The 14,185-nt window shown below is 32.0% G+C and overlaps 2 protein-coding genes across 2 annotated transcripts in view; both read left to right on the top strand.

Moving 5' to 3' along the window:
- The window catches only part of LOC119602046 (alcohol dehydrogenase-like), a 3,608-nt gene extending 2,268 nt beyond the window's left edge, over positions 1-1,340 (top strand). Inside the window, exons 2-4 of the mRNA XM_037953373.1 lie at positions 5-461; positions 708-881; positions 951-1,340. Coding sequence (XP_037809301.1) covers positions 5-461; positions 708-881; positions 951-1,241 — 922 coding nt within the window. The 3' untranslated portion in view covers positions 1,242-1,340. The remainder of the gene's footprint in view (positions 1-4; positions 462-707; positions 882-950) is intronic.
- Positions 1,341-5,573: 4,233 nt separating this feature from the next.
- On the top strand, positions 5,574-10,866 carry LOC119602045. The gene is made up of 6 exons (XM_037953372.1): positions 5,574-5,687; positions 5,780-6,010; positions 6,119-6,292; positions 6,349-6,632; positions 6,864-6,870; positions 9,402-10,866. The coding sequence occupies exons 1-6, from the start codon at positions 5,595-5,597 to the stop codon at positions 10,701-10,703; spliced, it is 2,091 nt and encodes a 696-aa protein (XP_037809300.1). The 5' UTR covers positions 5,574-5,594; the 3' UTR covers positions 10,704-10,866.
- Positions 10,867-14,185: the final 3,319 nt, after the last annotated feature.

Below are 14,185 nucleotides of genomic sequence, written 5' to 3'. Positions count from 1 at the left end.
AAAGGGGTTCTTTAGAATGTTTTTCTTTTTTTTTGTTTTGTTTTACTGTCAGCTGTCGAACTAAAACTTTTTCTAAATGCAGTTTTAAAAAAACATTTGCTCTTGAAACAAGTACATTTGCTGTTAATCTGCTGCTTAAAATGGAGTTGGAAAATAAAAACATTATATATCTCGGAGGTTTCGGCGGCATTGGACAAAAATGCATTGTAGAGTTTTTGAAAAGAAATATTAAAAATCTCATAATATTCGATTTAAAAGAAAATTCGGAAGTATTAAAACAATTACGGAACACTTACAAATCTAGCAATATACAATATATACAAGTGGATGTAACCAAATCGGAAAGCATTGAAAATGCCTATAAGCAGGCGAATGAAATTTTGGACAATATTGATGTGGTGGTCAATGGCTGTGGTCTAATGAATGATCGGCATTTAGACTTGACAATAGATATTAATTTGGTAAGTTTTAATGAACTCATATAATAGATAAAAATGAAAACAAAGCAAAATAAACAAATTGAACTAAAGTGATTTTATAGGTTAAGATAAGATTAGTAAAGCAAGTAAATTTTATAGATATAAACAGTTTAATAAATTAATATTAAATAATTAAAGGAAAAATAGAAAAAAAATAATTTTTAAAACCAAATTTTTATAAAAAATGTTTAATAAAACTTATCAAATTTTTTACTTTACTTTGTCAAGCGTGGCATTATACTAAGTTCCATGATTGCCTTAAATTACATGGACAAATCGAAAGGTGGTCGTGGTGGTGCAATTGTAAATATTTCCTCTATAGCGGGCATAGAAACTACTGGCATGTTTGCCATTTATTCTGCCGCCAAGCATGGTGTTACAGCCTTTACCAGATCTATGGCGGTAAAATTAATAATAAAATTTATTTTTGTTTCTAATTCACAATATATTTTCTTTCCTAATCCTCCTCAGAACCCCCTTTATTTTCATCATACCCAAGTTAACTTTATAACCATTTGCCCGGGCATTACTGAAACGGCCCTATTAGACTCCGTGCAAGAAAAGACAACATTACGTGAATATGCCGGGCCCATGGTACAAAGATTTGCCAACATGAAACGACAAACCGCTGAAGCTTGTGCTCAAAATCTTGTCAAAGCTGTAGAGATCAATAAACTCGGTTCAGTGTGGCTATTGGATTTGGGTGAAATGTCAGAAATTGAAATGCCCATTATGTGGAAACCAACGATAAATAGTAATTAATAATGTAATTTATACATTTTTTAAGGACGTATATAATGTAAATCCATTAAATAATTAAGTCTATAGTTAGCTGTTAAATAAAAAAACACCATTATACAACACACGTTTTAAATTCATTTGATAAACAAAGAACATTAAAAAAAATATTATCTTTGTTCTAAATAAAGTGAAAGTTTTAAGAACAATAAAATTTAGAAAAAAAAACTACTGATAACATTTTTTTCAAACTCATAGGTAGCTTAAGTAAACAAAATTTATCTAAAAATATGTTATTTGAACTGAATTAGAAGAAAGTAAATAATATTCGTTTTAAAATAAGAAAAAGTGTTACTATTCCGCTATGACGAATCGTTCATATCCACTATCAAAACATGTGAAGTAAAGAAAAGCGATCCAGTGACAGATTTTCACTATTTTCTCAATTGGAGCGTTATTTAAGAAATTAGAGCTGATTTAAAGTTTTCAATATAAAAATCTATTTTTGGTGGGAAAAATTAGTGATCACAGATTTTCACTATTTTCTCAATTGAAGCGTTATTCAAGAAACTACAGCCGATTTAAAGTTTTTCATATAAAAATCGATTTTTTGTGGGAAAAATGAGTGATCACAGATTTTCACTATTTTCTGAATTGAATGTTATTTAAGAAACTACAGCCGATTTTAAGGTTCCCATATAAAAATCGATTTTTGGTGGGAAAAATGAGTGATCACAGATTTTCACTATTTTCTCAATTGCAGCGTTATTTAAGAAACTACAGCCGATTTAAAGTTTTCCATATAAAAATCCATTTTTAGTGGAAAATATTAGTGATCACAGATTTTCACTATTTTCTCAATTGGAGTGTTATTTAGGAAACTACAGCCAATTTAAAGTTGTTCATATAAAAATCCATTTTTAGTGGAAAATATGAGTGATCACAGATTTTCACAATTTTCTCAATTGGAGCGTTATTTAAGAAACTACAGCCGATTTAAAGTTTTTCATATAAAAATCGATTTTTGGTGGGAAATATGAGTGATCACAGGTTTTCACTATTTTCTCAATTGGAGCGTTATTTAAGAAACTACAGCCGATTTAAAGTTTTCCATATAAAAATCCATTTTTAGTGGAAAATATTAGTGATCACAGATTTTCACTATTTTCTCAATTGGAGCGTTATTTAGGAAACTACAGCCAATTTAAAGTTGTTCATATAAAAATCGATTTTTGGTGGGAAATATGAGTGATCACAGATTTTCACTATTTTCTCAATTGGAGTGTTATTTAGGAAACTACAGCCAATTTAAAGTTGTTCATATAAAAATCCATTTTTAGTGGAAAATATTAGTGATCACAGATTTTTAATATTTTCTCAATTGGAGCGTTATTTAAGAAACTACAGCCGATTTAAAGTTTTCCATATAAAAATCGATTTTTGGTGGGAAATATGAGTGATCACAGATTATCACTATTTTCTCAATTGGAGCGTTATTTAAGGATTTACAGCCGATTTAAAGTTTTCCATATAAAAATAGGTTTTTGGTGGGAAAAATGAGTGATCATAGATTTTCACTATTTTCTCAATTGGAGCGTTATTTAAGGATTTACAGCCGATTTAAAGTTTTCCATATAAAAATAAATTTTTGGTGGAAAATATGAGTGATCACAGATTTTCACTATTTTCTCAATTAGAGCGTTATTTAAGAAACTACAGGTTTTTCATATAAAAATCGATTTTTGGTGCGAAAAATAAGTGATCACAGATTTTCACTATTTTCTCTATTGAAGCGTTATTTGAAACTACAGCCAATTTAAAGTTGTTCATATAAAAATCGATTTTTGGTGGGAAATATGAGTGATCACAGATTTTCATTATTTTCTCAATTGGAGCGTTATTTAGGAAACTACAGCCAATTTAAAGTTGTTCATATAAAAATCCATTTTTAGTGGAAGATATTAGTGATCACAGATTTTCACTATTTTCTTAATTGGAGCGTTATTAAAGAAAGTACAGCCGATTTAAAGTTTTCCATAAAAAAATCGATTTTTGGTGGGAAATATGAGTGATTACAGATTTTTAATATTTTCTCAATTGGAACGTTATTTAAGAAACTGCAGCCGATTTAAAGTTTTCCATATAAAAATCGATTTTTGGTGGGAAAAATGAGTGATCACAGATTTTCACATTTTCTCAATTGGAGCGTTATTTAAGAAACTACAGCCGATTTAAAGTTGTTCATATAAAAATCGATTTTTGGTGGGAAATATGAGTGATCACAGATTTTCACTATTTTCTCAATTGGAGCGTTATTTAGGAAACTACAGCCAATTTAAAGTTTTTCATATAAAACTCGATTTTTGGTGGGAAATTTGAGTGATCACAGATTTTCACTATTTTCTCAATTGAAGCGTTATTTAAGAAACTACAGCTGATTTAAAGTTTTCAATATAAAAATCGATTTTTTGTGGGAAAAATGAGTGATCACAGATTTTCACTATTTTCTCAATTGGAGCGTTATTTAAGAAATTACAGCCGATTTAAAGTTTTTCATATAAAAATCGATTTTTGGTGGGAAATATGAGTGATCACAGATTTTCACTATTTTCTCAATTGGAGCGTTATTTAAGAAACTACAGCCAATTTAAAGTTTTTCATATAAAAATCGATTTTTGGTGGTAAAAATGAGTGATCACAGATTTTCACTATTTTCTCAATTGGAGCGTTTAAAGTTTTCCATATAAAAATCGATTTTTGGTGCGAAAAATAAGTGATCACAGATTTTCACTATTGAAGCGTTATTTAAGAAACTACAGCCGGTTTTAAGTTTTCCATTTAAAAATTGATTTTTGGTGGAAAATATGAGTGATCACAGATTTTCACTATTTTCTCAATTGGAGCGTTATTTAGGAAACTCAGCCAATTTAAAGTTTTTCATATAAAACTCGATTTTTGGTGGGAAATATGAGTGATCACAGATTTTCACTATTTCCTCAATTGGAGAGTTATTTAAGAAACTACAGCGGATTTAAAGTTTTCCATAACAAATCGATTTTTGGTGGGAAATATGAGTGATCACAGATTTTCACTATTTTCTCAATTGGAGCGTTATTAAAGAAACTGCAGCCGATTTAAAGTTTTCCATAAAAAAAATCGATTTTTGGTGGGAAATATGAGTGATCACAGATTTTCACTATTTTCTCAATTAGGGCGTTATTTAAGAAACTACAGCCGATTTAAAGTTTTCCATATAAAAATCGATTTTTGGTGGGAATTAGAGTGATCACAGATTTTCACTATTTTCTTAATTAGAGTGTTATTTAAGAAACTACAGCCGATTTAAAGTTTTCCATATAAAAATCGATTTCTAGTGGGAATTAGAGTGATCACAGATTTTCACTATTTTCTTAATTAGAGCGTTATTTAAGAAACTACAGCCGATTTAATGTTTTCCATATAAAAATCGATTTTTGGTGGGAAAAATGTGTGATCACAGATTTTCACTATTTTCTTAATTAAAGCGTTATTTAAGGATTTACAGCCGATTGAAAGTTTTCCATATAAAAATCGATTTTTAGTGGGAACTATGAGTGATCACAACTTTTCACTATTTTCTCAATTGGAGCGTTATTTAAGAAACTACAGCCGATTTAAAGTCTTCCATATAAAAAACGATTTGTGGTGGGAAAAATGAGTGATCACAGATTTTCACTATTTTCTCAATTGGAGCGTTATTTAGGAAACTACAGCCAATTTAAAGTTGTTCATATAAAAATCCATTTTTAGTGGAAAATATTAGTGATCACAGATTTTTAATATTTTCTCAATTGGAGCGTTATTTAAGAAACTACAGCCGATTTAAAGTTTTCCATATAAAAACCGATTTTTGGTGGGAAATATGAGTGATCACAGATTTTCATAATTTTCTCAATTGGAGAAATATAAGTGATCATTGAACACATACGGGGCACACAATTTATTTTAAAATTCAATAATTAACTCACACAAATTACTTCAAACATTAAAAAAACAGAAACCCTATCCAGTATTTGCTAATATAAATCTAACTAAGCTCCAAACCGCACAAATATTATCAAATTTCTAAAAGCTTTAAACCAGTATTAAAAATTCAAATGCAAAAGCTAATAGCTGTTAAGTGTTTTAATAAAATAGCAACCAAAATGCTTAAAAATTCTCTATTGTGCAAAGAAAAAAACTAAATATTGCAAAATAATATCAAAACTGCATTTGCTAAACAACCATTCAAGTGTTAAGTACTCCGATATTTTAAAATAATTTTAACGAAAGTTTAAATAAATACTACAATAACAACAAACTAATTTAACCTCTATAAAGCAAATTTAATTCAAAAAAATGGATTTAAAGGGTAAAAATATTATTTACATTGGTGGTTTTGGTGGTATAGGGCAAAAATGTTTGGAAGCATTTTTAAAAAAGCAAGTCAAGGTAAGTGTCATAATATATTGTGCAATATCTACTTATTAGCTGACTGCGAATTTAATATTTACTTTGGTGCGTCCATGCGTTTTACTCTACAGCATTTGGTGATCTGTGATCTTCAGCTAAATGCGGACGTTTTTAAAACCCTCGAAAATCGTTATATTGATTCTTGTTTAATGTATATTCCCATCGATATAACAAAACGTCAAAGTATTGAGGAGACTTTTAAGTTAGCCGCCACAAAACTAGACTCTGCTATAGATGTTGTTGTCAATGGTTGCGGTTTAATGGATGATCGTTATATCGATCTTACCATTGATATTAATTTAGTAAGTTGTTGTCATTTAATATCGCACAATTTCTGTGTCATATATGTATATATTTATTGTTTTCTGTTTGTATTCTATTCTATTTTTTGTTGCTATTTGGTGTTGCAGACTGGTGTCATACATAGCACTCTTATTGCCTTAGATTACATGGATAAATCCAAGGGTGGACGGGGTGGTTTTATAGTGAATATATCTTCGGTGGCTGGTTTAGAACCAAGTGGCATGTTTGCTGTATATTCAGCGGCTAAATGTGGTTTGACTGCATTTACCAGAGCTTTAGCAGTAGGTTGGAAAAAAAGCAACAAAAACATTTAAAAAATAACAAATTAAAATTTCAGAATCCTTTGTATTTTGCTCACACTGGCGTTAGTTTAGTGACTATGTGTCCCGGTTTTACCGACACTGCCTTATTAGAGTCCATACGTGGCAAGGAAACTTTAACAAAATATGCTGGTCCCATGGCTCAACGTTTTGCTTTTGTCAAAAAACAAAGTGCCGAAATATGTGCTGAGAATATGGTGGATATTTTATCGAAGGCCAAAAATGGTTCAGTATGGATGTTGGATTTGGGTAAAGTCAAAGAAATGGAATTCGCAGTTTTATGGAAACCTGCCATGAATGAGTGAATACCAGTTTTGAATATTAACATAATTTAGAATAAGAAGATTTTTTGAGTTTGAATATTTTTCTTAAAAATTAATGCTTAATAAGAGATAATAAAGGTTTTAAGAAAAACATAATAGCTATGCAAAATTAAAAATACTGAATAAGAAAATTCTTTCGAATTTCCCAAAGAAAACTCTTCCAAGGAGCTTATTTGACAAGATTGAACATATTTTTTAAACTTCTCCAGAAAATGTGTATGAGAAATCCGACGTGAGTGAGATAAGTTCGAATTTCACATCTAGTTCAATTCTATTACAGTTTTAGTTCAGTTCTAGTTTAGTTCTACTTCAGTTCTAGTTCAGATTTAGTTCAGTTCTACTTAATTTTTAGTTCAGTACTAATTCAGTTCTAGATCAGTTCAGTTCTAGTTAAGTTCTAGTTCAGTTCTAGTTCAGTTCTAGTTCAGTTCTAGTTCAGTTCTAGTTCATTTCTAGTTCAGTTCTAGTTTAGTTATAGTTCAGTTCTAGTTCAGTTCTAGTTCAGTTCTAGTTCAGTTCTAGTTTAGTTCTAGTTCAGTTCTAGTTCAGTTCTAGTTCAGTTCTAGTTCAGTTCTAGTTCAGTTCTAGTTCAGTTCTAGTTCAGTTCTAGTTCAGTTCTAGTTCAGTTCTAGTTCAGTTCTAGTTCAGTTCTAGTTCAGTTCTAGTTCAGTTCTAGTTCAGTTCTAGTTCAGTTCTAGTTCAGGTCTAGTTCAGTTCTAGTTCAGTTCTAGTTCAGTTCTAGTTCAGTTCTAGTTTAGTTCTAGTTCAGTTCTAGTTCAGTTCTAGTTCAGTTCTAGTTCAGTTCTAGTTCAGTTCTAGTTCAGTTCTAGTTCAGTTCTAGTTCAGGTCTAGTTCAGTTCTAGTTCAGTTCCAGTTCAGTTCTAGTTCAGTTCTATTTCATTTCTTGTTTAGTTCTAGTTCAGTTCTTGTTCAGTTCTTGTTTAGTTCTAGTTCAGTTCTAGTTCAGTTCTAGTTCAGTTCTAGTTAAGTTCTAGTTAAGTTCTAGTTCAGTTCTAGTTCAGTTCTAGTTCAGTTTTAGTTCAGTTCTAGTTCAGTTCTAGTTCAGTTCTAGTTCAGTTCTAGTTCAGTTCTAGTTCAGTTTTAGTTCTAGTTCAGTTCTAGTTCAGTTCAGTTCAGTTCTAGTTCAGTTCAGTTCTAGTTCAGTTCTAGATCAGTTCTAGTTCAGTTCTAGTTCAGTTCTGGTTCAGTTCTGGTTCAGTTCTAGTTCAGTTCTAGTTCAGTTCTAGTTCAGTTCTAGTTCAGTTCTAGTTCAGTTCTAGTTCAGTTCTAGTTCAGTTCTAGTTCTAGTTCAGTTCTAGTTCAGTTCTAGTTCAGTTCTAGTTCAGTTCTAGTTCAGTTCTAGTTCAGTTCTAGTTCAGTTCTAGTTCAGTTCTAGTTCAGTTCTAGTTCAGTTCTAGTTCAGTTCTAGTTCAGTTCTAGTTCAGTTCTAGTTCAGTTCTAGTTAAGTTCTAGTTCTAGGTTAGTTCTAGATCAGTTCTAGTTCAGTTTTAGTTCAGTTTTAGTTCAGTTCTAGTTCAGTTCTAGTTCAGTTCTAGTTCAGTTCTAGTTCAGTTCTAGTTCAGTTTAGTTCAGTTCTAGTTCAGTTCTAGTTCAGTTCTAGTTCAGTTCTAGTTCAGTTCTAGTTCAGTTCTAGTTCAGTTCTAGTTCAGTTCTAGTTCAGTTCTAGTTCAGTTCTAGTTCAGTTCTAGTTCAGTTCTAGTTCAGTTCTAGTTCAGTTCTAGTTCAGTTCTAGTTCAGTTCTAGTTCAGTTCTAGTTCAGTTCTAGTTCAGTTCTAGTTCAGTTCTAGTTCAGTTCTAATTCAGTTCTAGTTCAGTTCTAGTTCAGTTCTAGTTCAGTTCTAGTTCAGTTCTAGTTCAGTTCTAGTTCAGTTCTAGTTCAGTTCTAGTTCAGTTCTAGTTCAGTTCTAGTTCAGTTCTAGTTCAGTTCTAGTTCAGTTCTAGTTCAGTTCTAGTTCAGTTCTAGTTCAATTCTAGTTCAGTTCTAGTTCAGTTCTAGTTCAGTTCTAACCTACTTTTTGATACTTGAATTAAAATTTTTGTTTTAACTTTAAATATAGCTTAATTATAAACATATTTTAAAAACATGTTGTACTGTAACATAAGCAATTACATTTTGCAAATCTGGCCCATTTTCAGCAATTTTTATTCCACAGTCTAATTAAAGGGAATTGACAAATAAAAAACAAAAACATATTCTTAAACACTAATATGAATGTAATAATATTACCAACAAGTTTTTTATTTTTAGCTAAAAACATCTTAAAAACAACAAGAAATCTGATACAATTGAACAAATGATCACAAACTCAAAACAAAATTACAAAATTCTGTTACTGTTTTTGTTTTTATTATTTTGGAACTTTATGATGAAAATTTACAAACTGACAACTTATACAATACACACTTGCCACACTTGCGCAGAGGCAATAGTATGGATTACCTAGAGTTGCATTAGGGCGCCAAATTTCGAGGTCAAAAAAGAAGACTTTTAAATTTAAAGATCTTTAAGTAGTTTCTGCTAAAATGCACTGTCCACTGGACACACTTCAAAGATTTGCATAAAGAAAATATCAAGTAATTAAAGCGAAATATAACAAGACTATAAATTAAAAGTGCAACGAAGAAACAGCATTAGAAGCAGATCAAAGCTTCAACTACCTACAACGACTAGAAAAGTGCGTGTGTGATTTAGAAGAAGAATAAAATAAAAACAAATTAGAAAATATAAAAATTATAAAAAAAATATTGAATTTAAATTGAATTTAAACAAAATGAGAGTTATATTCTTGTGTGCCTTTGTTACATTGGCGGCCGCCTCCCGCAATCATCAGATAATAGTTTTGAAAAGTGAAAATCCTACTACTGAGTACAGAGAAGAGGATTCGAAAGGATTTTATTCATACGGTTATAGTAGTGATGATTCTGCCAAAGCTGAATATAAAACTAGAGATGGTTCATCCAAAGGATTTTACTCATACATAGATTCGGAGGGAAAATTGCAGACTGTGAAATATGAAGCTGGACGCAGACAGGGTTTTACAGCTTCGGCCACTAATTTGCCAACACCACCTATGGATAATAATCGTGCTCCCGAGCCAGTGCAAGATACACCCGAAGTTGAAATGGCTAAACAGGCTCATTTTGAGGCTTATCGTGAGGCTGCCATTAAGGCAGCCATGCAGCCAGACACCGGTGATAATGGCAGTAATGCTGATGAAGATACTAATGAGGCAGCCGCTGTAGCATCAGGAGAAGCGGGTGGAAATGGTCTAACTGCCGTCTCCTCGGGAGAAAATAATTTGAGTGCTGAACAAGCGGCTCAATTGGAAACTGAATTGCAGCAGAATACTCGTGAATTACTCATGAATCGTCAAAGTTCTCGTGAGCAATTATTGCAACTTTTAAGAGAACAACAACAATTGGCCTCCCAAGAAAGTCATAGCAGCGAATTGATTGCTCAACAACAGCAGCAGCAACAACAACAACTGCTTAGTCAACAACAACAGCAAGAACAACAACAACTGCTTAATCAACAACAACAGCAGCAGCAACAACTGCTTATTCAACAACAGCAGCAGCAACAACAACTGCTCAGTCAACAACATCCACAACTTATGACCACCTATGTCCTAAATGCGGAAGCACGCGTAGAGCAACCCACACTTTCGGAATTGAAAACCATTTATCGTTTAGACAGCTCGGACTCTAAAGTCGAATTGAAACTTGGTGGTTTAGATTTGGATAACGGTCAACAAAGATCCCTAGATTTAGTGCAACAAACTGCTCAAGTTCCACAACTTTCAACAGAAGAACAAAGTTTGGGTACCTTTGAATCTATACGTGTACCCTCCAACTCCTATTACACCGTCAACAATCCCGATACCCATTATACCGTTGAAACACCCACTGTCTTGACCACTTTGCCACGTCTGGTATCCATTAGTTTGGGTAATCATCGCCAGTTGCCCATCTCCTTGAGCACAGCCTTCTCTTCTCAACGCTTGAGCGGTAAATCAGCAAGTCATTAAGAATATAGTTTTTGTTTTGTTTGAGATTAAAATTTGCAGTTGTATATGTATTTAATGAAAGAATTAAAAACTGGCAAAATATATTAATTATATATGTATATGTATGTTGTAAACCAAATGTAGATAAATTTTAGAAGGATTAATAAAAACGCAATGACATTAATTCCATAAAACTTTTATTTTGTAAATATTTAGTAGTGTTGAAATCCGTGGAGCGTCAACTGAATGAACTGTTTTCATTTCAAAATGAATTCTTTAAATAAGACATTTTAATCAGTTTTGTTTCCATTTAACTGAACAATCTATTTCCGGCAACGGAAGTTAAATGGATTAAAATGTTATTTAATAGGGTTGTCGTCTACACAGGCCAACAAAATTTTAAATAGATCGAAATCCAGAGATCAAAGTATTTATACTTTATTAAAGAATTGAGCTCCGCTATGGTTTTCGAGGCATCGTGTCCTAAATCTTTATTGTAAAGTCTATAGACTGGGCCTTCAGATGACATCACAAATTTAAAAAAACAAAGATGTCATTGCGCTACTTAAACGACTCAAATATGGCCTAATACGGAGCTTTTTAAAACTTTAATAATCGATATCTCAAAAACCTCATATGATGGATATATTCTGAGGTTAGATTTGGACTTAGAGGAGTTTATCCTTTAGAAAAGGGAGCTTTTTTGTAATCAATCACATTTTCCTAGAAATTTTGAATTGTCCAAGAGTAATGTTTTGACAAAGCCGTTGAACGTTCACAACAAAAATGACAGATATTATATATTTTTCGTGTTAATTTTGAAATTATATCAATGCAACTCTAAATTGTATTTTAATTAACATTTTGATACTTCTTCTTGATACCCCCTTTTAGTTAACCGGTCACCCATAATAAGATTAATCAATCATAACCACAGTCGCTTCTACTTTTTAAGAATTTATTATGACGCCAAAAAAATGATGTGAAACATAAGCGACAATTGAGATTACCTTGCAAAAAGGACAAAACATTAACATCTTCACCGAGATCACTGAACAGAGCAAGGGAATGAAATGACCGACGGACGTATGCATGGGCGGACCAATAACAAATAAGACATGATAACAAATTACTATGTTGTAACGATGAAACAGCAGCAACGACAGTTTAACGATACAATAAACAAAACGTGTGGATAACCGGGCAATAAACAAAATACAACTCACGTGCTGCACCACATGATGTCGGAGTTGTTGTTGACGACAACGACGACGATGATAATCCTCTGTATGTAAGTGGCAAGGGCAAGAGGAAATGGTCAAAAAAACAAATCGAATAAAAACCTAAGGAAGTACCGCAATGTTTAAAAATACATTTTGTTTAGTTGTTTTTGTAAATGTTTTTTTTGGGAATAATTTCGCGCACACACGAACAAGGAATTTAAGAAATACAAAAACTGTAAATTGTGAGTGCAACATAATACAAGCACACACTAGTATGTGGCATGTAGCAGTAAGTAGCCACGACTAAAATTTGCATATGGATCATTCCATGGTAAATGAATTAATTATATATTTATTATTATTGGACTAAGATCTGTTAATTTAGTATTTGATTATAACCCAACTCATTGGAGTATTGATTGTGATATAAATTATCACAAGAAAGAGTGGACGTTGTCCTTCTGTACGATCTGATCATAGTCTATAGTCTAGTCCTTAGTAAAATACATACTCTAGTCTATAGTCTAGTCTATAGTCTAGTCTATGGTCTAGTCTATAGTCTAGTATATAGTCTAGTAATACAGTCTAGTCTATAGTCTAAGTCTTATAGTCTAGTCCTTAGTCTAGTCTATAGCCTAGTCCTAGTCTAGTATATAGTCTAGTATATAGTATAGTATATAGTCCTAAGTCTAGTCAGTCTAGTCTATAGTCAGTCTATAGTCTAGTCTATAGTCTAGTCTATAGTCTAGTCTATAGTCTAGTCTATAGTCTAGTCTATAGTCTAGTCTATAGTCTAGTCTATAGTCTAGTCTATAGTCTAGTCTATAGTCTAGTCTATAGTCTAGTCTATAGTCTAGTCTATAGTCTAGTCTATAGTCTAGTCTATAGTCTAGTCTATAGTTAGTCTATAGTCTAGTCTATAGTCTAGTCTATAGTCAGTCTATAGTCTAGTCTATAGTCTAGTCTATAGTCTAGTCTATAGTCTAGTCTATAGTCTAGTCTAGTCTATAGTCTAGTCTAGTCTATAGTCTAGTCTAGTCTATAGTCTAGTCTATAGTCTAGTCTAGTCTAGTCTGTAGTCTAGTCTATAGTCTAGTCTATAGTTTAGTCTATAGTCTAGTATATAGTCTAGTCTATAGTCTAGTCTATAATCTCGTCTATAATCTAGCTATATCTAGTCTATAGTCTAGTCTATAGTCTAGTCTATAGTCTAGTCTATAGTCTAGTCTATAGTCTAGTCTATAGTCTAGTCCTATAGTCTAGTCCTATAGTCTAGTCTATAGTCTAGTCTATAGTCCTAGTCTATAGTCTAGTATATAGTCTAGTCTATAGTCTAGTCTATAGTCTAGTCTATAGTCTAGTCTATAGTCTAGTCTATAGTCTAGTCTAGTCTAGTCTATAGTCTAGTCTATAGTCTAGTCTATAGTCTAGTCTATAGTCTAGTCTATAGTCTAGTCTATAGTCTAGTCTATAGTCTAGTCTATAGTCTAGTCTATAGTCTAGTCTAGTCTAGTCTATAGTCTAGTCTATAGTCTAGTCTATAGTCTAGTCTATAGTCCTAGTCTATAGTCTAGTCTATAGTCTAGTCTATAGGTCTAGTCTATAGTCTAGTCTATAGTCTAGTCTATAGTCTAGTCTATAGTCTAGTCTATAGTCTAGTCTATAGTCTAGTCTATAGTCTAGTCTATAGTCTAGTCTATAGTCTAGTCTATAGTCTAGTCTATAGTCTAGTCTATAGTCTAGTCTATAGTCTATAGTCTAGTCTATAGTCTAGTCTATAGTCTAGTCTATAGTCTAGTCTATAGTCTAGTCTATAGTCTAGTCTATAGTCTAGTCTATAGTCTAGTCTATAGTCTAGTCTATAGTCTAGTCTATAGTCTAGTCTATAGTCTAGTCTATAGTCTAGTCTATAGTCTAGTCTAGTCTATAGTCTAGTCTATAGTCTAGTCTATAGTCTAGTCTATAGTCTAGTCTATAGTCTAGTCTATAGTCTAGTCTATAGTCTAGTCTATAGTCTAGTCTATAGTCTAGTCTATAGTCTAGTCTATAGTCTAGTCTATAGTCTAGTCTATAGTCTAGTCTATAGTCTAGTCTATAGTCTAGTCTATAGTCTAGTCTATAGTCTAGTCTATAGTCTAGTCTATAGTCTAGTCTATAGTCTAGTCTATAGTCTAGTCTATAGTCTAGTCTATAGTCTAGTCTATAGTCTATAGTCTAGTCTATAGTCTAGTCTATAGTCTAGTCTATAGTCTAGTCTATAGTCTAGTCTATAGTCTAGTC

The sequence above is a fragment of the Lucilia sericata genome, unplaced genomic scaffold, assembly GCF_015586225.1.
Source record: "Lucilia sericata isolate MDLA Ls3-8-SP2 unplaced genomic scaffold, ASM1558622v1 Contig000207F_arrow, whole genome shotgun sequence".
Lineage (NCBI taxonomy): Eukaryota > Metazoa > Arthropoda > Insecta > Diptera > Calliphoridae > Lucilia > Lucilia sericata.
The sequence above is the reverse complement of the archived record's forward strand: the minus strand, read 5'-3'. Positions and strand labels throughout refer to the sequence as shown.